The following is a 24,922-nucleotide window of genomic DNA, read 5'->3' as shown; positions in this document are numbered from 1 at the left end:
TTAAGATTGGTACACAGATATTGGTAAATCGGAAGTTTGAATATTCCTTCTTCATGAGAACTTTTCCTCACGCTCCTAAAGGTGGTCAAATTATGTATCTTAGTCCCTCTTTAAGTTCAATATTTCCTCCCATAGTTATGTAGATCCCTTACTATACATTCATTTATCCAATAAAATTTCTCCGTTATCCTTTTGAAGTGCGGTTAATAGGCCATACAAGGGGTATATACATGTAGTGACATATACTTAAGGTATTATGTAAAGGGGGCCAACACAACGGGATGATTGTCATGATTGCCCAAACCCATCCAAAATGATCGCCTTTATAGAAAAGCTAGTATCGACAACATGGGATCCTATCGGATCAGGCGATAAATTAAATTCTTGATCTTTAACCTGAACGACCGCTTTGAGGGCAGCTGTTGTGACTGTCGCAGTGACTGTCGGAACCCGGGCTCCGGAAGATGTTCCGGTGGCTGGTCCAAAACGGTGGGTTGATTCTCCTGAGATTGCACACTGGGGGTCGGTTCTGGTGTGCTTCGAACCTGCCGTTCCATCAGAGTCCTGCGAACGACTTCTTCTTGGGATTTGGATTGGACTTCGGGCTGTATAACCAACGTTCCCTGATATTCTTCGTCTCCGTCGTCTGAAATGATACTCCGTTGAACCAATGACTGTCTTGGTGATTCCTCCGATAGCCGCTTAAGTATAGTGGCCATATATTTTCGTACTTCCTCGGTAGGAAATCCTGATTCTGAGAATCCGCTCAAAAGCTGCTCCCAAGACTCCGCGCTTGCATTCTTTATTGTCCCACCACGAGATGTTATGAGGCAAGTCAATTTATAAAGCTCCCAGTGTTGTCGCTGATAGTGCTCATATGCTTGAAACCAGGTTGGTGCCCTCAGTGAATTCCTTACGCAGAAGTGATCCAGAGGTGTCATTCCAAGGGAATCCAACGGATCCACGAATGCACCTTTGTCCAGGAGTAATTTTACTACTGGGAACGGGCCTACATGCAAAAGCGTGCTCCGAACATTCTTCTTACGGTAAATAGTAGGGATGTTTACGTAGGGCTCTTGGCCATGATCGAGCAGGAGCTCGATTATGTCGACATGACGAGATCGCAAAAGTGAATTTAGGTCGTCATCGACTGCTCTGTATAGTCCATCACCCCGGAGCATCTTCATGGCGCAAAGGCCAAAGGCCATTGGATCTTGGTGTGGTGTGAACCCATTCTCCAACAGTAGCTTAACCGTTTGCTTGATTTCTTCATCCGTAGTGTCGGCCGTTGATCTGATAACACTGCTCAGCAATAAATGTTTAGAAGTTCGCAGAAGGTCGGGATGGTCCAAAAGAGATTCGAAAAGGTATAAGCGGAGCCCAGTTGATGCGGCATACTCGAGTGGCGTCTCTATCTTTAATTCAGACTCTAAGTATATTTTCCTGAAGACTTTTTCCGAAACACCATTGAGAAACACTTTCATACTACGACCGCTAACCTGTTCAGCAGCACGCGCGTAGGTTCCATTGATGAGGGCTTGCTTAATCTGCCTCCGAGTAACCGCGGCCGTCATAACATGGATGTGTTGAAGGAATGGATCCCCCTTAGTCTCGTAAATGAGAAAATAACATTTGGCTAGAAAGTTATTGCCATTCTCGATCGTAATTCTGGCCAAGTTCCCTAGGACGAGCTGCTTAAATCTTGGGTCAGTTACGAAGTCTTCTACGGTTTGGTGGAGAACCTGGACGTATTCGCCTGAAGCTCCTTCAACAACTTCGATCAATCCGCCACAATACTTTCTTGATTCTTTCATGGTCCAATTCTTAAGGTTACTACTATTTATCTCGTGTAGGTTTGAGAGAACTCTACGGCCGTCCTGGATGGTCTTAGATTCTGAGCATTCGACAGCCCATATAAATATTGCAGGTTCCAATGAATCTTTAGATCGTACGGCAACCTCAAGCATAGCATATGTTTTCCATCTATGCGACCGCGGAATTCGTTCGATAATCTCGGCGTAGTAGTCATTAAGCTCGTCTGGATAAGACGCCAATAGCCTCTCTAACTCCATTTTGTTCAGTGTATTGAACCTCGTAGCTTGGGCAAGATCTTTGACGACAAACTTCACCCATAGGAAAACGCCCCTCGAACGCGTCACGATTTCGGGAACCAGATCCTCTAGTAAGACAGATGATAAGCTTTCTTCCCTGATAGAACCAAGACAGTAATCCCTGATGTCTTCTTGCGTAAAATCATGGATCTGAAACCCGGCGCAATCTTGGAACGCATTGATAAAGATTTGCCAGGGTCGGCTAGAGAAGCAGATTTTGATCCTTTTCGTTTGCGTAGGAGGGATTTTGCCTAGCTCCAAGAGAAATTGACATATAAACTCCAGTCTTCCATCATATTCGTCGAGTGCGTCTAGAAATAAGCAAAGATGCAACGGCACCTCCTTCTGTCTTATTATGGTATGAAACCCTTTTTGAAGAATGGGCAGGGTCCACATTCTCGGGTGCAGAGACTCTGCGGGATCGAATAAGGACTGAAGAAATCTGACAAGTTGGGGGTTCTTCTTGATAATTTGGGACAGTACGTTTCTCAGGAGGCCTTCAAAGGACTTTTGTACTGAGGTTCCACGATAGTGGAAAAAGAAAGCCACATTAATATAGCTGCTTTCTCCTTTCCAGTCGGAAAGCAGATCTGAAGTGCGCCGATCCCTACATATGAACTTCATCAAAGTTGATTTCCCGGATCCCGGCTTCCCGTTGATCCAGAAAAGGCCAGTATCGCTCTGAAGCCATTCACCAAAACCTGAGTCAGGCTGGTCATAGATCCAGTCAAATGTATCCTCAAACTTATCCTCAATTTCTTCAACCCGGCGGTCTCCTTCGGGCACATAGAGCGAGCTCAGAATTGCTAGCTGGAAATAAGCCAGCGACTCACTTTATAACGACAGAGATTTACTTACCTTCGTAACTCGGACCCCTGACTGGGGATACTGCAAGGTTCATCATCCTTTGGACTATGCTCGATTCGAGCATAAGCGTATCTCTCCCGCTTCTTTTAACCAGAGATGGGCTCTTCGAAAAAAGAATCTGGGCTAACTTTTGTACTACTACCGAGTAGTTGGAGTCATTCTCAGAGAATTTAACCATATTCGAATGATCCTCGTTAATCGGGTATATTGAGTCCGACCGCCTGTTTTCTCCATATAACCCGCGTGTCGCAGAGTCCGGAGTAACTAATATCTCTCTAGGCCCCGTCCTTGACCATATATTATTCGAGTTCAGCTACGAAGAGTCAACATGCGAACGGTTAAACAAGGACTCGAGCATTCTTACGGTGACAGTTGGTGACTTCTTTGTCTCATAACACCAGTAGAGCAAAGCATCTTGAAGATATGAGATGCCGCTAAATTGTTGATCTAGATGCTGGAGATAGTCGGACTGAATCGAAAGGTCTTCGACAAGTTGCATATTGGCTTGACCTTCCACGACAGCCATAAGATGTGACTGCGCCATGCCTAGATTAGGTACGCCAAAAAACACAGCTCCTCTTATCGCCTGTCGAATTGGGTCATCACGCTCAATCTTATTTGCAAGCGATACGAATGCCTGCTTCAAAACAATCCCTCCTAAGCTGTGAGCGAGGAAGACAAGAGGCTTACAGGTTGGCAATGTCCACCCGTTAGCCTTGAGTTGATTGATCAATCCCAAGGCCAGATCGAATATCGTCTGGAACGAAAGGCTCTCGACAAGAGTGGTGTCGTAGCCGTACAGGATAGGCCGTACATTGCGTAATGACTGCGGCAATGCATCCCGAATCCACATGAACGACTTTGAGCGCCCTTTCGGCTGCCAAGATCCGAATGGGTGGCTCGCAAGTCCTGATATTGCAATGCAACTAATAAAATGAGTTTCAAAATTTCAAACATCTAAGTAATGGGAAAATCTTACTCGGCATCATGGGAGTCTGGATCATATAAAGGTGTTAAGCCTCGAAAGTGAGCATCCAAGACTAAACCGTCGCGAATATTATCAGCAGCAATACACCACTCGTCATCCCGCTTCGTAACAGTTGAGTTCCCGCCGTGTTCAAGAATATTCTGCACACTAGCCGCATCGTTGAACATCAAGGTGGCTACTTTGCTAGGGAGCCATGGATCAACGGAGCGGGCAAGGGAGAAAATCTGAATCACGGAAGTCTCAACACCTAAAGCCGTGCTGAGTAGTCGGACAGTGTCTAACCTATCGAAATCAAGAGGCAGCTGCCGTAGCCTAAAAACCATGCGGTCCATATCGGCTCAGGAAAAGACATGCTGTCGATCAAAGTGCAAGGCTGGATTTGAAGCCCCTCTTAAGGGCCGAAAGCTAATTCAAGTAATATTACGCCAGCAGATCCACGTGAGAAGCCAATGAACCAATTGATCGGAAATGAAATCGACAAGGCACTATTAACCCAGATTGGGAAGTTGGGGGCTGAAAGGAGCTGAAAAAGCACCATGTCTGCCAAGATCCATACATACATGACAGCCATAAAAAGAAAAGAATACGCTGTTATGGAATTACCTAGGTTAGGTTAGGTTAGTAGCTGATGTGGGATTTTATTTTTAGCAACCGGAGCAGAAAAGGATAACAACTAAAAAGTTGCAATTGAGCATAAGATTAACTATAAGATCTTCAAACCAAATTCACATTCCGCGCATAGCTTCAAGTTTCCAGTATAAGTGGATTGGACAAGTAATTCCGGCTCTCTTTGGCCATCTTTGAGCCAGTACGGAAGCGGCAGATGCTCTTGATCCCTGTTATCCGTCTCGTGGAGTCTTCAAGAGTAGCCCCGGAGAGCGAGAATGGCTGTGGCTTAAAATCGAGAGCCGACCACAGCCCGGAGCATAGCTGTCTGTGTCGACTAACAAGGTTGTCATACTCTGTGACTAGTGGGCATTTATCATCTTGAAGACACAGAGTCCGTCGCCAGCCTAGCGTCAGAAGGCTCAGTGCTGTCTTATTGGTGGCGCTGGATCTGGACGTGGCTTTGAAGCCAATCACTCCGGGCAAAGACACCGCTCGATTCTCGTCCGAGGTATTGGAGGTTAAGTTCATGTGGGCTGGTATAAGGAGTTCATGGGAAAGAGATGGCACTGGCGCGAGGGTAACGCTTAGCTTGAGGACAGCGAGGATATCACACAAGATGAATACATTGAGCTATTGATTATGGGTTAGCTTAGGGTGTAGTTAGTTCACCTTTAACTAGTTCTAAAAGGAAAGTTAGCAATTTGAGTAAAACAGTTTCGCTGTAAAACTCTACAGACTACTCTTAGTTTTCAACACATCTTTAAGAATTTCTAATAATAATAATATAATCACTATTGAACTAATCTCTTAAAAATAACCAGCAATAATTCAACACAGACTTCGCGCTTCTTAGTCAATGGAGCGAGCATTTTGACGTGTCTCTAGTGCTGGTAGTAGATTAACTCATCTTAGAAGACAATACGGATGCTAGCCTCTCCTAAGTTCTTCGCGGATCCTATGCTTATAATTTGGACAGCGAGGAATAGTATAGTACTATACCCCTGAGAATCAATTTTTAAATGTCACGATAACATGCTTACCTATCTACCAGTTAACTACGCTAAACATCATTATACTAAAATATTAGGCCATAGATTTAAATCACAGATTAAGCTTGAGGTTCCTCTAAATCCTACCGTACATCTGGTATACGTGAGCTATTTAAGCTATCTAGGTAGGTACCTAGATATGGACTATCAAGTTCTGTTCTACGCCGACCATTATATCTTAGAATAGGTAATCAATGCTATTTGATATTTCAATGGTGAGTGTCATGCGGAGTTGATTCATGATTCATGCCCAATGGAAGGATTAATATGTGCATAAGAGGTATCTTATTCGATTGCATAGCCACGCCCCATACCGTAGTTATATAATATGCTCCCCGGAACATCTTTGAGATTAGGCAGCTAGGTGTTACTATGGGCAAACTTACTATAGGCAAACATCTAGGTTGGGTTAATAAAATAATTCGTCCTGTCGCATTATCGGGCGTGTGTCTATTGTTCACGTCCGTTGGCTATAAGCTACCTAGGTAGCCAACTCGACCTCTCAAGTTTATTATATTACTTGGATGTCAGGTAGGTAGGTATATTATTGTCAGATTATCCACTTGACCAAAAGGTAACTTGTAATGTCATAAAATGTCATTACTTATTATATGCGACAATTATTTATTGGTGGAAGAGTTCTGACATAACCGACGAAAGAGAACCGACGATGGTGGGGGATTACATGCATATCCGTTCGAGCGTTAACCAAGTCAAATAGCGATTGGCCTAACTGCTGTGCAAACAACTTGTCTTGGGCGCACAGGAACAACTGGCATCGATCCGGATGCATACCAAGGCCACAGCCACCAACTAGGTACCTGCTTTGGCGCATTCATTGGGTTATACATACCCGCGTATGCTACACGACATGAGCATGTGCATATCCGAGGCGTGCAAGCTTGAGCCATTAACCAGTGGCTTAGACGAACCATATCCTCTTTCCTCCCCCCTCGGGCAATTGTAAATATATTCTTCGTCGTCGTAGCCGCAGTCGTCAGCTCGATTGTGGCTGAGAAAGATTGTGGCAACCAGCTTTTGTCAAGTTCGGACTCGATCGGGTTTCTATTTTTGGTCGTGCAGCAAGATTCTGGAGAAACCTAGGTTAGCTGCTTGGCATTTTTTTACGCGACATCGCTTTGCGCGTTCTTGCGGCTTTACCCGTTGTTATAAACAACTTTTTCTTTTTTGATTTTATAATTTGGTTGGATAGTTTGGATAGGTTGGATAGGTTGGATAAATTGGGTTATAGTTATGATTATTTAAGAGTTGCGCCTTAAATGCAGGATGAGTGACGATGCCTTCAATATGTGTAATGAAGGGATTTAAGGATGCAATACCTACCTAGGTACATAGGTACTTGAAAGCAAACGACGTCACTTGGAAACGTGCTACAAGTGGGCACAAGTAGGGCAAGATCAGACGGCTGCTGGGCCGACCGGGGTGGAGAGGGGAAAAAGGTTAGTGTTTGTTTGGCACCCATGTATCCTTCGTACCTTTTGTACCGTAGTACCATAGTACCGGCATCTTTTACAGGGCAGCTGCAGGGTTAATATTTGGTTTAGTGGCCTGTAATTCGTTGCTGCGCCCGCTTAGTTGATCTGAAACAGGATTATCAGCTGCTCTTAAGTGACTTGGGTCCTTGACAATTAAGTTGATGCTCCCCCCAATCGTCGCTACCCAGTCAACATTGTCGCAAATCTTCTGCCTGGTGAAACTCTTCGCCGGGAAATCTAATTCTCTCTTCCGCTCTCGACTACTTTCTTTGCAAATTTCTAAGCTCAATCAGTTGATACCCCTTGAGTTCCTTAACCTCACCTTCTTTTTTTCTTCTAGCTACTTACCTAGGAGAGAAATAACAAACCAGCACTCTTCGGTGACTTCTCGAGTAAATTCGCAACATACTGCTGGATAGCCGCAACCCTTTGTTGTCAAGGTCTCGTACAAAGTCAATTATTATAACGGGTGTTTTATACCTGGTAAAACCCACTCGCAAATAACCCAATTTCAGGGTTAAGGGTCGCTCGAATCTACCGAGGACGAATCGAGTCTCCATTTAGACCCATTCCACGTACATGCCACCACATTGGCACATTCCAGTCACTGGCTCGGGAGTCTCTCGTTGCGATCGCAGTCGCGTATAGCCAAAGTCTCACGCACTTCTACCGCACCCCCTTATAACTTAACCGCTTGAAGCGCCCACCCTTCCCGTAGGGGATAACACATACATAAACCATGTCGTATAATCGCTTAGGTATGTATCATGACTTAACCTTTCCTCAACCTGCTCTTGGAATCTTCCCATCTTGTCTTTCGCCTCTCTTTCACTGCCACTCAGCTGGGCTGTTCAACGAAAGTCTTTCGTTACGTATTCATTATCATTTCCCGTACATTTCACCTTAATATTCTTGATACCCTATTGTGTGTGGAACATGTCCTGTCACTGCTTTGTTCCTCCAAGCCATAAGTGACGCAAACCTCCGTGACGCAGGCGGCACATGTAGCTTGAAGCGCTCTACGTGTACTCCGATACATATACCAATTCCGACCTAAATAATAACCTTGAAAGCCTATTGTTCTGACGAGTCATCCTTTCTCTAGACGACGATTACTACGATCCTACTATGGATAATCACAGAATAGGTCGTACGCCCTCGCCGGGTCACCCTCTCCAGCACGGGTATCAGCTCGACGATGTACCTTATGGTACTCACCCTGCACCTGCAAGTAATCTTGATATACCTGCTGGCCCAGGAAGATTTACGCCGAGCGATCGTCTCCCGTTAAATGCTGCGCACTCTATGGATAACCTCTCTCAAGGCCCCTATGGACATAGTCAGGGCGGGTACCCTTCCGAATTCTCTGTCAATCCCGAACAGCACCATGAAGCTTATTATAACCAACCTTATGAACCGCCTACATCCACAACACCTTTCGCCGATCAGCATGGATACGACTATGATGACCAGCACCCAATGTTAGCCCAGAACGACCCCTACGCGCAGCCTCAACCGCAAGAGCCATATGCTGATGACCCAAATCGTCAACAGCAGCAGGGTGCGGGAATTAAGAGGTGGAAGACGGTGAAGCAGGTGCTCCTATACCGTGGTAACTTGGTTCTTGATTGCCCAGTACCCCCTCGACTGCTAAACCAGCTTCCCCATGGTGAACGTGACGAATTTACCCACATGCGATACTCCGCCGCTACTTGCGACCCGAATGATTTCTATAATGAAAATTTCACTTTGCGCCAGAAGCTCTTTAGCAAACCGCGACACACTGAGCTTTTTATCGTCGTTACTATGTACAACGAAGACGATATTCTCTTCGCCCGGACCATGATTGGTGTTTTGAAGAACGTCGAGTACATGTGTAGCCGGAAGGAAAGCAAGACGTGGGGCCCAGACGCTTGGAAGAAGATCGTGGTATGCGTGGTGAGTGACGGACGTGCCAAGATCAATCCGCGGACGAGAGCGCTTCTTTCCGGTATGGGTGTGTATCAAGAGGGTATTGCCAAGCAGCAGGTTAACGGGAAGGATGTCACTGCGCATATCTACGAGTACACAACCCAAGTTGGTATGCAAATCAAGAACGACGTGGTACAACTCATCCCCAAGAAGCAGCCCGTACAAATGCTTTTCTGCTTGAAGGAGAAGAATCAGAAGAAAATCAACTCCCACCGATGGTTCTTCCAGGCATTTGGCCGTGTTTTAGACCCCAACATTTGCGTACTGATTGATGCGGGTACTAAACCGGGTGGAAATTCTATTTACCATCTCTGGAAGGCGTTCGACCTGGAGCCTATGTGCGCCGGCGCCTGTGGTGAGATCAAAGCAATGTTGGGTAGAGGTGGAAAGGAATTGCTTAACCCTCTCGTTGCGACCCAGAATTTCGAATACAAGATGAGCAATATCCTTGATAAACCTCTGGAATCAGCATTCGGCTTTATTTCTGTTTTACCCGGTGCCTTCTCGGCATATCGATATGTTGCTTTGCAAAACGACAAGAACGGTTTGGGGCCTTTGGAGAAATATTTCAAGGGCGAAACGCTCCATGGTGCTGGTGCTGGTGTTTTTACCGCCAACATGTATCTGGCCGAAGATCGTATTCTCTGCTTTGAACTTGTTACCAAGCGTAACTGCCACTGGATCCTGCAATATGTGAAATCGGCAACAGGAGAAACGGATGTCCCCGACACTGTGACCGAGCTCATTCTACAGCGTCGACGATGGCTGAACGGCTCCTTCTTCGCTGCCATTTACGCCATTGCACACTTCTACCAGTTCTTCCGTTCGGACCACTCCATTCTCCGCAAGCTAATGTTCTTCCTGGAGTTCGTCTTCCAGACTTTCAACATGATATTCGCCTGGTTTGCTATTGGAAATTTCTTCCTAGTTTTCAAGATATTAACTACAAGTCTTGGAGATGATAAACTGCTAGGCCAGGCCGGCGAGATTCTGGGCGTCATTTTCGAATGGTTTTACGGTATCTCATTGATGGCCTGCTTCGTTCTCTCTATGGGTAATCGCCCGTCAGGTTCTGGTAAGCTATACACAGCCATGGTTATCTTCTGGTGTGTGATCATGATGTAAGTTTAACCCCATTGTTCCCCTTTAACTTAAATTATTAACCGTCGATATAGATACCTAACCTTTGCGGCTGTTTACATCACCGTAATTGCGGTTCAAACTGAAGTGCAGAAGAGTATCGCTGGGGGAAAGGGGTTCGACATCAGCGATATATTCAAGAATAAGGTTTTCTATTCACTCATCGTTTCTATGCTGTCGACCTATGGGCTTTGGCTTATTGCCTCGATAATGATGTTCGACCCGTGGCACATGATTACTTCATTTATACAATACCTACTATTAACGCCGACCTACGTTAACGTCCTTAACGTCTATGCGTTCTGCAATACGCACGATATATCATGGGGTACTAAGGGAGATGACAAGGCTGAAGAACTTCCTACAGTTGACACCAAGGACGGTAAGGGTAAGACCGACCTGCCTGATGAAGGAGACTTGAACGCCCAGTACGAGAGAGAATTGGAAGTATTTGGCAAGAAACTAGTGGTTGTTCAGAAGCCCCCAAGTGACGCTCAAAAGGCTGAGGCTCAAATGGATTATTACCGCTGGATCCGTTCATTGGTCGTCCTTATCTGGATGATCACGAACTTCGGTCTTGTGGCTCTAGTTCTCAGCACTGCTGGTCTTGAAAAGCTCACCCCCCAGGAGGAAGAGCAAAGTCAAAACGAACGCTCAACGTTGTATATGACAATTATCCTATGGAGTGTTGCGGGTCTCTCTGCTTTCAAATTCATCGGCGCCGTTTGGTTTCTTATCGTCCGCATGTTCAGGGGTGTTTAGGCAACTTCTATTCTAGACATATCCCAATCAGCCATTGTTCGCATTCTACATGCCGGAGGTCTAGAGAATTGTTATCGGCACCTGAAAATACTTTGGCGGCTTGGATGAAGTCTACCAAGTAGTTAGACAAATCTTCTGCGTCTACCGTCTCTACAACATATTACTCGCAGACTTGACAGGGTGGGGCCGGGGCCTAGTACGGTGTTTTTCTGCCTACCTATTCTCTCAACGGTCGTGGATGATATTTTACATGAGCATCGTCTTGTTCTCCCCGCCAATCTCACATTACTCTGGATAATACTTATCTTACTTTTGGAATCCACCTTTGGTTTCTATCTTTTGTTGCTTGACGTTGTGGACTTTTTCAAACGTATCTTCTTCGATGATCCCGGACCGCTCGCGGCATTTATTGACCTTCAGGTTCTTATACTTGGGGGTCCCTGGGTCTATCTCGATTTATCATTCCGCCTCCGAGTCGCACATCGCTAAACCTCCTTACCACATAGTTCTATTCTCGATTTTCCTTTACGTCCGAAAAGCTTCCGGATTTTGTAAGCATATACCCAATCCATCGAGTTCACTACGACATCCAGAGACTAGCGAATAAGACGGCGCAAATTATTGTCTCATGGAATAACTCCGATTGCGTTGAATAACGAGACGAGAGAATATACAGCGAAAACCTGAGATGAATGTATAATGACGTTTTGCGCTGGCGGCATCATATCATGATTTTATGTCCCTATATAATGAAGGCGTGGCGATGATTCCTGAGGATTATTGGAGTCGTTGGTGATAACTTCTATAAGTGAAGGGGTTCTATTTATCCTTGAACTAAGCCCATGATATCCTTGATGGAAATAGGCCGGTTGGTTCCGATTGTTATGTAAATAGTAGAGCGACCCGTGAAGCCGCTGATGAAGTGGTATCAGGATGGTAGCATCGGTTGGCGTAGTGGAGTTCCCTATTTTCTATTAAGTTGTTGATAGTAGCTTGGCTTTGAGATGAATGCAATATTATACCCTTTTAATATGTTTTCTTTGTGGTGCAAAAGTGACAATTGCTCTTAAGTGTGATGCATATTTCTCACGGCCTCGTAAATGACTGTACCTATCTGAAGTTTTGAAGTGCAGCGATATGGAGCTTATATGCAATAGGCTTTTTATAGGACTAATAACAACTATCTGATGAACTGATTACTATGCGGCCATCCATTACATGCGAGCATTTTCTATGGGTAATTGTTATATTGGAAATTGAAGAAGGCAAATTCCGTAAATTAAATGTTAGATTTTAGCATGTATGCTAAAGACAGTTGGGAATTATGCTGTATTTATGATACCAAAATTACCGGTGTAGTCTTGAAAGAACTCTCGTATACACTTTCGAGGGATGATGTAAGCAACTGCAACTAGTTGGACTGAGAAAGGGGTTTATACTACGATTTACTAGTATAGGTAGATAGTAGGTAGGTACTTATGTGTTCAGATAGAGGTAACTAAATTATGCGTATTGTACATATATAAATCTAACAATGCTACTAGGGTAAACACATCTCGCAAGGCGCACGATTACAAGTGAGGCTATATTTCTTGTATTTATTAATTGATCTATCCCCTTTTCTTTTAATCCCCTATCCTAGGTCGTTACCACGGGTGCTCTACGGGACCTCCCGTCCCAGCCTCTCTAATTCTTCTTTAATAAACTCATGCGCATTCAGGAGTTCCGTGCTACCGTACACGACTCTCTTCTTGGCACGACCGCCCTCACCAGTCCGCTGTACCCACTCTTGTAGATTGCCGTACTCATCCATGCTCCCGCCACCAACGGTGAACACGACCGCTTCTGTGTACCCTTGTCGTCGTTGCCCGAAGCTGGCGCCTGTTCCGGGACCTTGGATCCCAGGGCCGCCGGGGAGTGATCCTGGTGTGCTACCTGCTACGCTAGCTCGCACTGCGCTTGGTGGCGGCATGCTGCCTCGTGCGTTTGCGCTCCGCGGATCGAAGTATAGGTAGTTCTCTGTCTTGGCAATGGCAGACGTCGATGCAGCTTGGGGATCCATGATGGACTCAACGATTTTGGTAATAGTTAGGTCGCGGTTGGCTGGGAGGAAGTTTTTGATGCCGCCTATTAAGGAGTCAAAGTTAGAAGCAAGGTTTGTAGGGACTCCAACACCAGTCTCCTTTAATCGGTCAGTCAGGCGACTCGACAGAGAAGAGAAGCGTCCGAAGAGGTCAGTCGAGCCAGATTGCGCGGCAGCGGGTTGGGACGGGCCGATGGTCGTTAATTGGGTCATCTTCGTCGTAGCCCGAACTCTGGAGGCTGACATTAGCTTATAGATAGCAGAAAAAAAGTAGCCAAGTATATAAGCGAAGAACTTACTGTCGGATATAGGCAAGAGAAGTAGTATCTACTCCTGCCGCTGTGAGGGCTTCCTCGAACTGGGTCCAATCCGCCCGACTAACTTCCTGTTCTGTGCTCAAGAACCAGATTATGAACAAGCGAAGCTTGTCTAAGGAATCGTTGCCCTTGTCGTTATCCTTGATGACCTCTAACACTTGGGCTTTCGTTTGCTTCATGACGTTTTCTTCCATCTGGAAGTAATTATCCAATTGCCGATCTTTTATGCCTCTTAAAACTGACGCAAGGATATTCATGTGCATATCTAACACGGCTTTTCGCTCCCTCAATTCTGGCAGTAACGTTATCGCTGCCTTAAGATGCTGAGCGCTCGCACTTGTGTCATTCTGCAAGTCTTCTATAGACGATGCGCCTGTCTTTTTTGTAATTTCTTGCGCGTCTTCTTTGTACCGCATCAACTCAGCGTCGATATCTTCCGCGACTTGAGGGAAGGGCACACCAGAGTTCTTCTCCCAGAAAAAATCCGTAGAAGTCAGGTCGTAAGCCTTCTTTGTTACCCCCTTCGCCGGGTTCTCTTCGTCTATAGGCGTCTCGATAGTGATCCTATTGAGCTTCATATTAAGAACGTCATGTACGAGCGACTGATATGTCCAGGAATGCGAGAGCATGGGGTTTAGATCGACATTTCGGTCAAGAATGACAAGAACTGGACGAGAGGCGGGAGTGCCTGCGGAGGAGGCAGGACGCGTATTGGAGGAGAAAAGATTGTCTTTCGAGTTGAGGATGTGGTCGCGAAGCTTTCGGTCGAGTTTGCCAGCAATCATCTCCGCAGCAGCACCTTTAGGACATCGTATGATTGGAATGACACCTAGAATATCTAATCAGCATAATGATTATCAAGAAGTGTCATTGAAATATCGTACCCATGGTCACGGCAACACTAAACAAACCACTGACTATCCTGTCGACGACGTGATCTAATTCTTCATCTTTGGTCTTTGCGCTATTCAATGCCCAGTATGTGTGTTCCTTCTGCATCCCTAAGCTGAACAAGTCCGGTTCCGCGACGATAAAATTAAGGTACTGATCGAATAGTTGAGCAATATGCTCTGCGGTGCCGGCAGCTGCGGTTTGCGATGCGAAGTCTTCGAGGAGAGGGCGCGGTATTGAGGAAAGGAAGTTGATATAGGCGGGAGAGTAAAGACCCTTTTGTAGATCGCCCGTTATGCCTTCTAAGTTCTTCGGGCTCGGCTCGACGAGATATATGACGGGGACGTCAGGAATGGGATGTCGGGATGCGGCTAGATGCCTAGGTAAACGCCGGAGGTTAATAAGTAATACGATAATGGCCTATCCAATTCGCGAGGGTTTATTACATGTGCATAGTGACGCCCATTGATCGCAAGTCATTTACTCTCATGACGCTACTGATTACATCGCGACCGAGATCATCGAAGACGAGGACCTTCCATACAGGCTCGCCATTCGCATTTAGGATGGGACCGACGGGGGCCAGCCCGTTAGCATGGGACTCGTCTTCATCTTTCTGCTCGACAACCTCGTTCAAGTTGAGAATCTTCTTCAGCGATGCTAATGTATGTCAGCTGGATAAGTCCGAGGAGCCAGAGGAAGAGGAGATTTATGTTGGGAATCTGACCAATTTGACGATCGCGCAGCGAATTCCCCTTAGCTCCAGCCATGTGGGCGACGACGGAGATGACGAAGTTCGGGGGAGTATGTTTTATTCACAGCCGTTTTTGCGCGGTGCTACTGTGCTCGACGCTTGCGCGGTGCTGCTGAGAGTGTACTTGTCACCGTCGTCCAAGTCATACGTGTATAGATATCTCGTATGTTGGTGTGAGTATATGGATTAGGCACTTTAGAATGCGACTTGTAAGTTGAGAGAAGATGGTCGAATTGTGCTGTTGCTAAGTGAATCGCAAGTTAGGTAATATTCCCATATGTTTAGATATATTTCTAAGTCGTCACTCGTATGTTGCTCTCTCGAATTGTGGGGGATTGCGATGTCCCGGGGTATCATGCTTCATGTAATGAACATTGAAGTTGACGTCGACTTTATTGAATTACAGAGAAGAGCTTAGCTCCCGTCGATCCAGCAAATGACACGACTTCCTATCCTATGTACAAAGTACTTCGTAGCCTCGCACGTGTTAATGGAGCTAAGAGTTAAGCCTTGGTACCGTTCCTTAATTGGATGGTTTGGACAATTTTATGTTCTGGTTGTGCGAGTTTATAGGTACCTACCTACATATCTAACCTAATAAGGCATTGAAGAGCATTAGCGCTATTTCTTACACTCACACGACTTATGATGATTACTGGTGCCTGAATACATATAATAGGTATACGCCACGTTAATAATAGTAAGATTTATAGGTACCTAGGCTTGATTACTTACATATGTAGGTACCTAGTATGTAGGTAGTATGTAGTTACTACATCTTATGTACATAATATCCCATGGGCTACATTGGATACGTATAATATTGGATATCTACCTACGTATAATACACCACACAACCGGGATTATCAAGGTAGCATTTACTTTTTATTGATTCCAACTGTGAAACAAGGAAGCCGACATGCCAACGCTAAACCCCTAAAGGGCCAAAAGGCCATAGGCGAAAGTCTCAGCTCCACTCTGGGTGGTTTTTCTTTCCCCTTTGCTCGCGCGGTCCCCCCAAAAAGCTTGCGACGCCAACTTTCCTCTTTATTCTTTTCCCGCCCCGTCACGTCTCTTTTTCTTCTCTCTCAATTGCCACATTGTCCCTTGTCCTCTTGTCTGTCATCGACTTGCCATCACTTAATTGTACTCCATTGCAGCTCTGGTATTATCTAAATTTAATTCTCTTCTAATTAGAGAGTAAATAATTCCCATAGAGAGGGTTTCTTCGTGGTTAGTTACCCATATATTTCGCAATATTTGTACCGCTCGCTCGGTCGCTCGCTCTTCGTCATCCGATCATTCAGACTAGCAATCAACAAAAAAACTGTTATCCAGTCCACTCATTCAGGGCCCTTGAGATAGACTTGTTTCTTTACTCCCATCTAAATCCCGAGGAGATTTGATGTCGTAAAATTATATCTCTCAATAATGAGAGCATGACAAGCAGCTGTCTTCATAAGAAGAAGCAGTAGCAAACAGCAGCAGAAGGAGGTGGATTTCAATCGCCGGATGGGAGTTAAACTAAATACTAAAAGGGTATGACAATAACATCAACTCCCCCTCTCCCCTCCTTTCCCCCCCCTTTTTCCTTCCAAGAACCTTTTCAGCACTATTATCTGCACGAATTTAAGAGAGCATGTGTTTGTATATGTGTGTGTGCGCCCTGGTTGATTACTCTGTTACGGGTTTTCTCCGCCTATCCCCCAACTCCGATTCTTGCAGCAGTATAATTGCATTTCGGCAGTAGGAAATTTGGGTTGGCAGCCAGCAGCAGGAGTAAAAAAGGAAACAATGGACGCATCTTCACTTTGAATTACGGCGGAGCATCCGAGGGGGGGTATTACTTGAACATTAAGAGTTCTAGTGACCAGTCCAAACATCTAACAAGTAACTCCTAAATTCCCATCTTACAAAGGGACGGAGAGTGAGAGAAGCTTAAAAGCTGAAGAGAGACGTAGTCTCCCTGAAAATATCCTAATTTTGAATATGAACGTCTAGCAGCATATCAGATCGTTCTGGTCTCGGTATGTTGTTAGGCTCTTCATCAGTCAATTAATGGTCTCTCGATTGTTCACAGCCAAGAGTTCTTGAGCGTCCCTCCAAGGGGATTAGAGACTGCTTTATGCCGGCAGGTCCACCAAAGGTTTGGACAGACAGTTAGCGAAAGCACATGGAACAATACTCATCAATCCGATTTCAACCCTAGATATCAAGCAGCATGTTTCCAGCTATGCAGTTTCGACTTATAATCACAAGTTACCCGGTCCCCCTTTAGAGATTCCGGCAAGCTGAACCATACTGTGGCTGTATCTTATTCCCTTGTCGAAAGAGGGCGTGAGCCTTATAATAGGAATCTCAGGAGTCCCGAATCTATAGATGACCATATCTAGTCATAACGTCAAAGCCGATCCGAGCTGGCTACGCCAAAATCTCCTTCCCGGCCCATGGTTTTGGACGACCATGTTCTGATAATTCCCCATCATCGTCGAGGAGATGCCCAATAATGTTTTTTTAACTGGTTTCTATCCAGTGTTGTGTCTTTTCTGCATTTTCCTAATCCACGTTACCGCTTCTCACTTGTGCAACCTTTTTTTTATCATTTTATTTTCCTTGAGGCCATCACTGATTTGTCTCTTTGCAGGTGGCTTTGATCTGCTGTCAACCCATACCTGTTCCGGTCTTAACGCAACCTGCAAGCCCCAACTGCTTCTTATAGGATCATCTTAATACCACACCCCTCCACTCTGTGGGCTCACTAAATCGACACCTTTAACTTGTTGAAGATCCATATCAAGTTTCACAACCATACCGAAATTCAGGATTGTTTCTCTACACGAGACATACCCTCTCATTCATGGCATTAGAAGTAAGGCTGTGACTGAGATATCCCATCACGCACAATCAACACTGGTAAGTGATGACAACTGTTAAGTGCATTTTCTTGAATGGGGCTATTTGATATCCCCACCCCTCATCCCCCCGACGATTCTTTACCCCTCAATAGGGGTGCAGCAGCCCCACTCCATCTGTGGCTGTGATGACTAATGTGGACCTTGCATAATAGATCACGTGTCCTTTTTTTTTCCCAGATCATTTCTTCCTAAATCAATCAATCACGTGCCACTATTCATCCCCTATCACGTGCTCCCTAAAAGAAACATCATAGCCAGTATGGCAGGACATGCCTCTGGCTGGGATCCAAATGGATATGGTGCTGGTACCCTCAAAACAGAAGAGGGACGCATCGCAATAGGCTCTCTGGAAGGATTCCAAACACCGGAGGCTAACAATCTCACCCACGCCCATGTTTATCCTGCACATACAAATCATCCTGGAAATCAGTTTGATCTCCAGGGACAGTTTCGAGAAGGTAACCTTCAGGATCATGGACGATACTACGAAAATCCTCATGGATTTGGTGGTGCGAACACAAATGGAGGTGGTCTCCATGGCCATGGCCAGTTCGAACATCCATACGAGAGCTCCTCTTTCAACATCAACCCAGGATATGAAACAGGGTTCTCGAATAGGGAAGTCCACAGTCAGTTCGTGACTGAACAGCCTAGTCGAACTCATAGCCATACGCCAAGTACTTTCAGCTCTCAGCCATGGCAAGGCCCTCCAATTCAACAGTTCCAATCGGATTTCAACGTAACTCCTGTTAACTATGGTCATCGTAATGGTGATCAAACATACCAGCAGCACATGAGCCCTTACCAAGGAAATAGTTTCTTTAATCAGGAAGTATTCAGCGCTCGGAATGGACCAACAAGCTTCAGATCTCAACAAGCTCAACCTATGCTTCAGGCTTTCCAAAGCCACCAAGCAGGAGGTGGAACTATTATGCAGTTCCAGCCTGGTCCGAATGCAGGTGTTCAGGAAACTTCCGGTCAGATTTACTCGCAGCATCAACAGATGCAAGGTATTGTGCCGACACCTCAAGCACACCCCGCAGCCGCAGCCGCAGCTGCAGCCGTAGCCGACACTCAGTCAACGGCAGCTGTGGGGCCACCGCCTTCAAGTGATCAAACCGTTGCACAGGAACCCGACAACTCTTGGGTAAATCCTGACGGGTGCCCTTTCCTTCTCATAAAAAATGCGCCGCCTACACAACTAGGTAGATATCGCGACGTGAAGAACCTACGAAACACGGATAAAGCATACATTGCCAAACACGACCCGCGCACAATCACCCTTTTGCCCCAACGTCAGGGTCGACTTCCCTGTGAAATTCAGGCAGAACTTGACATATTATCTAAAGAACGTGACAACGCGCTTCAACCTGAGAAAGATAAGTTGCAAAGTCAGATAACCCAATTGGAGAATGAACCTGTTATTGTGTCTGGATCTAAAGGTAAGCATTCAACCCTTGTCACATTAGAAATATTTACACTGGTCTTTTTTCTCCCTTGATTTGCTAAACTAATATCTCACTGCAGACCTCGTACCTGGTGCACAAGTAAAAGTCAAAGCCAGTTCCAAACGTCAGGCTTCCAACATGGATCCTGCTTCAAGGCCTAAAAGCTTGGAGAATGTGCCTGAAGATGAAGAGAGCGCGACAGATACTGCAGCGCGAAAGGTATGTTATTTTCAATTTCTGGAATTGCTTTGGCTTCTTCCCAAATTTGGCTATTTATACCAAGTCCCAGGGCTAACGCGACTCCAAATAGATCAAGTCAACTCGTCGGCCAAGCGATGCTCTAAAGGCCATAGAGTATGATATTATCAACATTCTATGGCGTGATCCTAAGCATCCTGAATTTCCACAGAAGATAGTAGGGGAGAAGCTACATGCCTTTGCCGATTATGTTATAGACCTGTGGTCTAAGAGCAAAGACTTGAAGAGCAAAGTTGACGATGCCAAGAAGAAGAACGATCAGGCTAAAGCGACATCACTTAAAGCTGATTTAGACACCACATACGACTTGATCCGTGTTGCTATTGAAGCCGCTATCATGTTTGGCGATAGGTTCACCGTCACTCAACTAGGTATACATACCAAATTCCTCGGCAACCTTTCCATCCTACTACGAACCCTCTTCATGGCTGAAGACTACAACGGCCGCCTACCGAAGGCTATCCTAAAACTCCTCTCGCTATTTGTTACGGTGGAAATGGAATTCTTGAAGGAGAGAGTCAAGCTAGATCGCGTCCGACAGAAATTTAAGGACCATCTTGATGAAGAATCCACCGATTACATGGATCAGATCTTTGACAATGCTAAGAAGCGTTCCGCATTGAAAGCAGAGGAGACTCGAGAGGATGCCAAGAAGAATGAGGATTCTAAGAAAGCTAGCCAGGGTCCTAAGAAGTCATCTTCAATGGGCATCAAGGACCCTGTTATAGCTCCTTCTAAGGCACCTCTTTCGAAGAATGATGCTGTGTCGAAGAAGAACGCAGAGATCAAGAGACCTATCGACTATTCCAGCCTTGGGTCGGCTAGAAAGGTTAGCAGCACAGCTGCAAAAGCAAGCCCTTCTCTTACCGCTTCCAAGAGGCCTGGGGATGATAGCGTCGATTCGAGAGTCCCAAAGAAACTTGCCGTCGAGAATGCAACCGGTGCCCCGTCAAGTGCCAAGACATCATCTAACGTAGCTCCTGCAGTTCCCCAAAGTTCGTCAGCGAACGCACAGTCTCGCTCTAGGCCTAGCGGGTCAATGCTCCCTGGTAGACCACGGCTGTCTGCCAAGGCACAGTCGAAGAAGCCGGTTGCTCGACAATCCGCCTCTTCCACAATCGGTGGTCTCCTCGCTGAGATCAATTCGGAGGAGAAACCCAAGCAAACTAAGGAGCCGGAAAGAGTCCCAGAGACTCCAGAGGAGACTGAGATCAGATTGCGTAAGGAGGCAAAACGAAAGCTGCATGTTACTTGGAAACCGGACAGTGAGCTCACGGAGATACGTATCTTGGAGCACGATACGGCCGAGGACAAAGGCCGGGACGACAACATGCTGCGAGACGCCCGAGACAATCGCTCTGAAGGTCAGGTGCTGAGAGAGTCGGTTCAACGGGAAAAGGAAGGGGTCGATGATGCTGAAGAAGACGACGCCCGAGAGAAAGCAAATGATGTTGCCCTACAAAAATGGAGCGAGCCTGCCCCTTATTCACCGGCGCAAAAGAGCCGTATCTCTCAAAAGCGGCAAGAGGAAATGTTTGTATCTCGTGGTGGCCTGCGTCCCGTTGAGTCCAAGCAGAATAAGGTGATGGAAGAGTACGAAAGCCGGGAGTTGATGGCTATATACACAAGCTTCTCAGAAGTTCCCGAGACGCCTAGATCACCAACCGGTAGGATCGCTGAGACTATAACGCAACCAAAGATCCGAACTCTACCATCAGGCCCGACACAATGGAATGAATCTCTACCGGTGACGAATGCCAAACGTGCAGAGATTCACCATCGTTGGTCCGACAACATAAATTTCGGACGCGAGGCGGCGCGAGTCAATGCTCTTCATAGATTGAAAGGCTCACATAGTTCGACGAACTTTACTAATGTGGCGCGTAGTCGCAGTGGGTGGGATGCTCCAAGTGGAAGAGATGATGGTTCAGAAGTGCTTGCCTTACTACAATCTGACAAGGTCAAGAACTATGTAGATCCAGACCCATTCGACCCAGCACATCCCAAGACTCACCGTCGGCATGATTATGGGGATCCTAAGGTTCAAGCAGACATCGATGCTTTGGAGGATACGTTCGCAATGTTTATCAGTAAACAGGCCCCTCTCAACCAGCCACCCACGCCCCAAGCAAATGCTGGTCAACAATATCAACAGCTGGTCCAGCCACAGCACGTTCAGGCACAACAGGTTCAGCCGCAGCCGCAGCCGCAGCCTCAGCAACAACTTCCACCAGAGTACCTCGAAGCTCTTCAGAAAATCAATGCCCTCAGTGCTGGTCAAGCTCTCCAGCCTAGTGTCCAGCCTCCTGTGGCCCCTTCTCTTCAGCCGAATCCTGTTGCCCAACAACCATTCTTTGCCGCGTTACTTCAGCAGTCAGGCCCTCCGCCTCCACCAGCTCAGCCGGCCAATCCTTTGCAAGGTTTACAAGGAATTTTAGATGCCTTAAAGTTGGCCTCAGCGCCGGCGTATGCCACCCCTCATGCGGCTCCCAATATCGTTCCCAATGCTGCTTCCCACGCCGCGCCTCAGAGTTATTGGCCAGACTGGTCTCAAAACCAGGCTCAGCCTCAGATCCAGCCCCAAGCCAACCAGGCGTATACTGCTTATGGTCATAACAATCAATCTTTCGGCGGCCAATCCCAGCACAATCAACCGCAGGCGACGCAAGGTCAGCATGATAGTAATGACCGCGGTAACCGCAGGGATTTCCGAGGTAACAGGGAGCAAAAGAATATCAACCGCTCCCTCATCGGTACGAAACCGTGCTCATTCTGGGCGAAGGGTCAGTGTGCCAAGGGCAGCAATTGCACATTTCGGCACGACCCGAACGATCTTCAGGACCAGGGTCAGAACTAGAGTAACCAGTACCAGAACGACCTAACCCAAGACTCGGCTTACAGATACCACTCTTGAGTTATATCTACACTTTTTCCTTCGTTATTGTACAAAAGTCTGCATTGCAAGGAGTTCGCCTCACGAGAGGAATATGAGGCATACGGCATGAAAAGGATTCTTGCATCGTACTCCCGTTGGTTGATCGGGATGTCATTACAACCGGCCTCGTCGGCCAGTCTGAACTTAATTTTTTTTTCTTCTCTTCTTTTTTCTACACGCAAGCAGGCCGGTAGCATGTGTTCTCTCATACTGCTCACCTTGCCGGGCTTCGCATTGAGTTACTACGAAATTCTTTTGTTCAAGAGGAAACGACATGAAAAGTAGCATTCTGACGTTGTCAGATTCATATTCAGGGGGGATGGTGTACGACACAGGTGTTACGAAGGATGAGATGATCACAAGGAGGAATGTATAATAGTTGCTTCGAGCTTTTGCAAACCTGACGATGAACTTGCGGACCTGGCCTATCAATCTCGACGATTTGTCCGAGATCGGCTTGTGTCTTTCCATCTTTGTTGCTCAGTCATAATGGCACTTTTTTTTGGTTCCCGCAAATCAAGCAAGGGTTGGCCCCTTATTCATATTGAGTCTCGTACTTATAGTAGTACATTAATACATAAAACCGCGCTTCTTGTGTTGCCTAACCCCTATTCCTAGTACTGTATAGCCACCCGTATTACTGCTCTACGTAACCCAGCCAAATTTGGATGGCAAATTAATGAACTGCCCACTCATTCATTTAAGCCTAGTCTGTCCTCGATAACAGTCACAATGTCGTTCCATTCCATCATAGCGCCATCTCCAACGTCCCCACACGCCAGTGTCTTCTGTTGTGGTCGTAGAACTTCAAACCAGCCGCCATCGTCGTCGGTATCAGCGTTTTCAACCTGATCTTCTGCTGTGTGGCTCTCATCCGCAGTTGGTACTTGCGCTGCTTTGTTGCTGTTGCGGTGTACTCCCCATTCCTCCTCTAGAACACGTAGTGATTTAGCCGTAACCGGGTGTCGCCACATGGCTGTGTTCATGGCACTGGGATGCTGAGTCAGTGATATAGTTCAGATGCGACTTGTGATAACATAAATAGACCCTTAATACCCGAATATCTAATGAAAGATGGTGGGATTACTTACGGCGCTACAATAATATGCTTCTTCTGCCGTCTCCCATTTCCGTTGAGAAAGGGTTGTTCGCCATTAGCAAGAACCAGATCGCTGTCGAGCTCGCCCCATACGTCCCATGCGCGCACGACACTTGTCAGAATGCCATCAGCAAAGCCGCCTACAATCTTGGCCATTGTATTTGCGCTTAGGGGGGCGATGACGAGGAGGTCGGCCCCTTTTCCGAGTTAGTCTACGCGATACGCTTTTAAGGGGTAAAACCAAGGGCTAGGAGCAGAATGCATGCTTACACCGCCGCAGCTCGATATGCAGAATCGCATCGCCGCGTTTCCAAGGCTCGCGCCACTCATCTGCGTCTACGTAGACGCCGTCGACGCATGGCATGGAAAGTAGCGAGGATACGTGAGGCTGCTCGTGGGACTGGCCGGCGAGGAAACGTGATGCGGCTGGCGTTAGCAACACGCGGATGCTGAGCTTCTTGCCACTATTCCGTGCCGAGTGCCTCTTCGACAGTGCCTCGATGATCAGCGGTAGTTTGATGGTGGCGACGGATCCGGAGGCCGCAAGTAGTAGATGTGTTTTGTTATCCCGTAGCGAGCCCGTTAGACTCGCGAGAGAATTCTTGCGCCGCCGCTCGTGGTGGGCATCGTGTTGAGAAGAGATGGCTTGGAGCATAGCTTCTTTTTTTGCTATTTCTCCTTATGTTCTTAGGTGGTAGAAATTCCGGTGGATATGATGGTTTAAGTCAATTAAGAAACTAATTAAGTCTAGAGGCAATGGGTCAGGACAGGTTCAATCTACAGCAGGATCAAGTTTAACTAAATAACATCAAAACGTCAAGATGATGGCAAGCTCCGAAGACGAGATCGGAGCTTCAAGGTCAGGTCTTTGTTAGGTAAGCAGATCACAGGCGAGGCCTCGCTTGATATGTATGTAGCTAAGCTTCCGTTTGTAGTTGGCATAGAAATATGTTTCCTAGCTAGGGAGCTCCTTGCGGTTCATCCCAGATCTTGGACCAGCCCACTTGGCTGCAGCGTCATACCACCGAGCTACCGGTAACGAGATCTCGAGCAAAGTAACTGGATAGGAACAATAACACGAGAATAACTTACGTTTCTCCAAAAACTGTGGCGGCCGCTTGGGGGATGGAAATTGGTCATATGATGTATATGATGTATTTGTAAAGTCTTAATCGCATGACGGCAGACTGCGGGGTTTTACATAGGTAATTAGCACCCCCTTCTGCGCT

At 46.4% G+C, this 24,922-nt stretch overlaps 6 protein-coding genes across 6 annotated transcripts; 2 read left to right on the top strand and 4 right to left on the bottom strand.

Moving 5' to 3' along the window:
• Nucleotides 1-2: 2 nt before the first annotated feature.
• On the bottom strand, nucleotides 3-4,398 carry F4813DRAFT_373169 (uncharacterized protein). The gene is made up of 4 exons (XM_049244783.1): nucleotides 3,958-4,398; nucleotides 3,343-3,904; nucleotides 2,970-3,291; nucleotides 3-2,917 (listed from the first exon to the last, which is right to left on the bottom strand). The coding sequence occupies exons 1-4, from the start codon at nucleotides 4,296-4,298 to the stop codon at nucleotides 357-359; spliced, it is 3,786 nt and encodes a 1,261-aa protein (XP_049095867.1). The 5' UTR covers nucleotides 4,299-4,398; the 3' UTR covers nucleotides 3-356.
• Nucleotides 4,399-4,710: 312 nt separating this feature from the next.
• Nucleotides 4,711-5,444, bottom strand: F4813DRAFT_393280 (uncharacterized protein; the record flags this gene model as incomplete). The annotated part of the gene is made up of 2 exons (XM_049247396.1): nucleotides 4,711-5,205; nucleotides 5,415-5,444. The coding sequence occupies 2 exons, from the start codon at nucleotides 5,442-5,444 to the stop codon at nucleotides 4,711-4,713; spliced, it is 525 nt and encodes a 174-aa protein (XP_049095866.1).
• Nucleotides 5,445-7,894: 2,450 nt separating this feature from the next.
• Nucleotides 7,895-11,251, top strand: F4813DRAFT_242615 (chitin synthase I). The gene is made up of 3 exons (XM_049240050.1): nucleotides 7,895-10,212; nucleotides 10,267-11,060; nucleotides 11,194-11,251. The coding sequence occupies exons 1-2, from the start codon at nucleotides 8,249-8,251 to the stop codon at nucleotides 10,991-10,993; spliced, it is 2,691 nt and encodes an 896-aa protein (XP_049095865.1). The 5' UTR covers nucleotides 7,895-8,248; the 3' UTR covers nucleotides 10,994-11,060; nucleotides 11,194-11,251.
• Nucleotides 11,252-12,559: 1,308 nt separating this feature from the next.
• On the bottom strand, nucleotides 12,560-15,505 carry F4813DRAFT_373139 (Sec1-like protein). Its single transcript, XM_049244782.1, has 5 exons — nucleotides 15,012-15,505; nucleotides 14,731-14,944; nucleotides 14,278-14,663; nucleotides 13,376-14,222; nucleotides 12,560-13,308 (listed from the first exon to the last, which is right to left on the bottom strand). Exons 1-5 carry the CDS (start codon nucleotides 15,052-15,054, stop codon nucleotides 12,654-12,656), a joined length of 2,145 nt encoding a protein of 714 aa, XP_049095864.1. The 5' UTR covers nucleotides 15,055-15,505; the 3' UTR covers nucleotides 12,560-12,653.
• Nucleotides 15,506-17,913: 2,408 nt separating this feature from the next.
• On the top strand, nucleotides 17,914-22,627 carry F4813DRAFT_242565 (uncharacterized protein). The gene is made up of 4 exons (XM_049240049.1): nucleotides 17,914-17,951; nucleotides 18,106-19,395; nucleotides 19,481-19,620; nucleotides 19,712-22,627. The coding sequence occupies exons 2-4, from the start codon at nucleotides 18,213-18,215 to the stop codon at nucleotides 22,514-22,516; spliced, it is 4,128 nt and encodes a 1,375-aa protein (XP_049095863.1). The 5' UTR covers nucleotides 17,914-17,951; nucleotides 18,106-18,212; the 3' UTR covers nucleotides 22,517-22,627.
• A 509-nt stretch (nucleotides 22,628-23,136) lies between these two features.
• On the bottom strand, nucleotides 23,137-24,852 carry F4813DRAFT_373134 (flavoprotein). Its single transcript, XM_049244781.1, has 4 exons — nucleotides 24,786-24,852; nucleotides 23,964-24,440; nucleotides 23,686-23,890; nucleotides 23,137-23,584 (listed from the first exon to the last, which is right to left on the bottom strand). The coding sequence occupies exons 2-4, from the start codon at nucleotides 24,346-24,348 to the stop codon at nucleotides 23,287-23,289; spliced, it is 888 nt and encodes a 295-aa protein (XP_049095862.1). The 5' UTR covers nucleotides 24,349-24,440; nucleotides 24,786-24,852; the 3' UTR covers nucleotides 23,137-23,286.
• Nucleotides 24,853-24,922: the final 70 nt, after the last annotated feature.

This window comes from Daldinia decipiens (assembly GCF_022478715.1).
Source record: "Daldinia decipiens strain CBS 113046 unplaced genomic scaffold F4813scaffold_42, whole genome shotgun sequence".
NCBI classification, from domain to species: Eukaryota; Fungi; Ascomycota; class Sordariomycetes; order Xylariales; family Hypoxylaceae; genus Daldinia; species Daldinia decipiens.
Note: the sequence above shows the minus strand (reverse complement) of the source record. Positions and strands in the feature narration are given on the sequence as shown.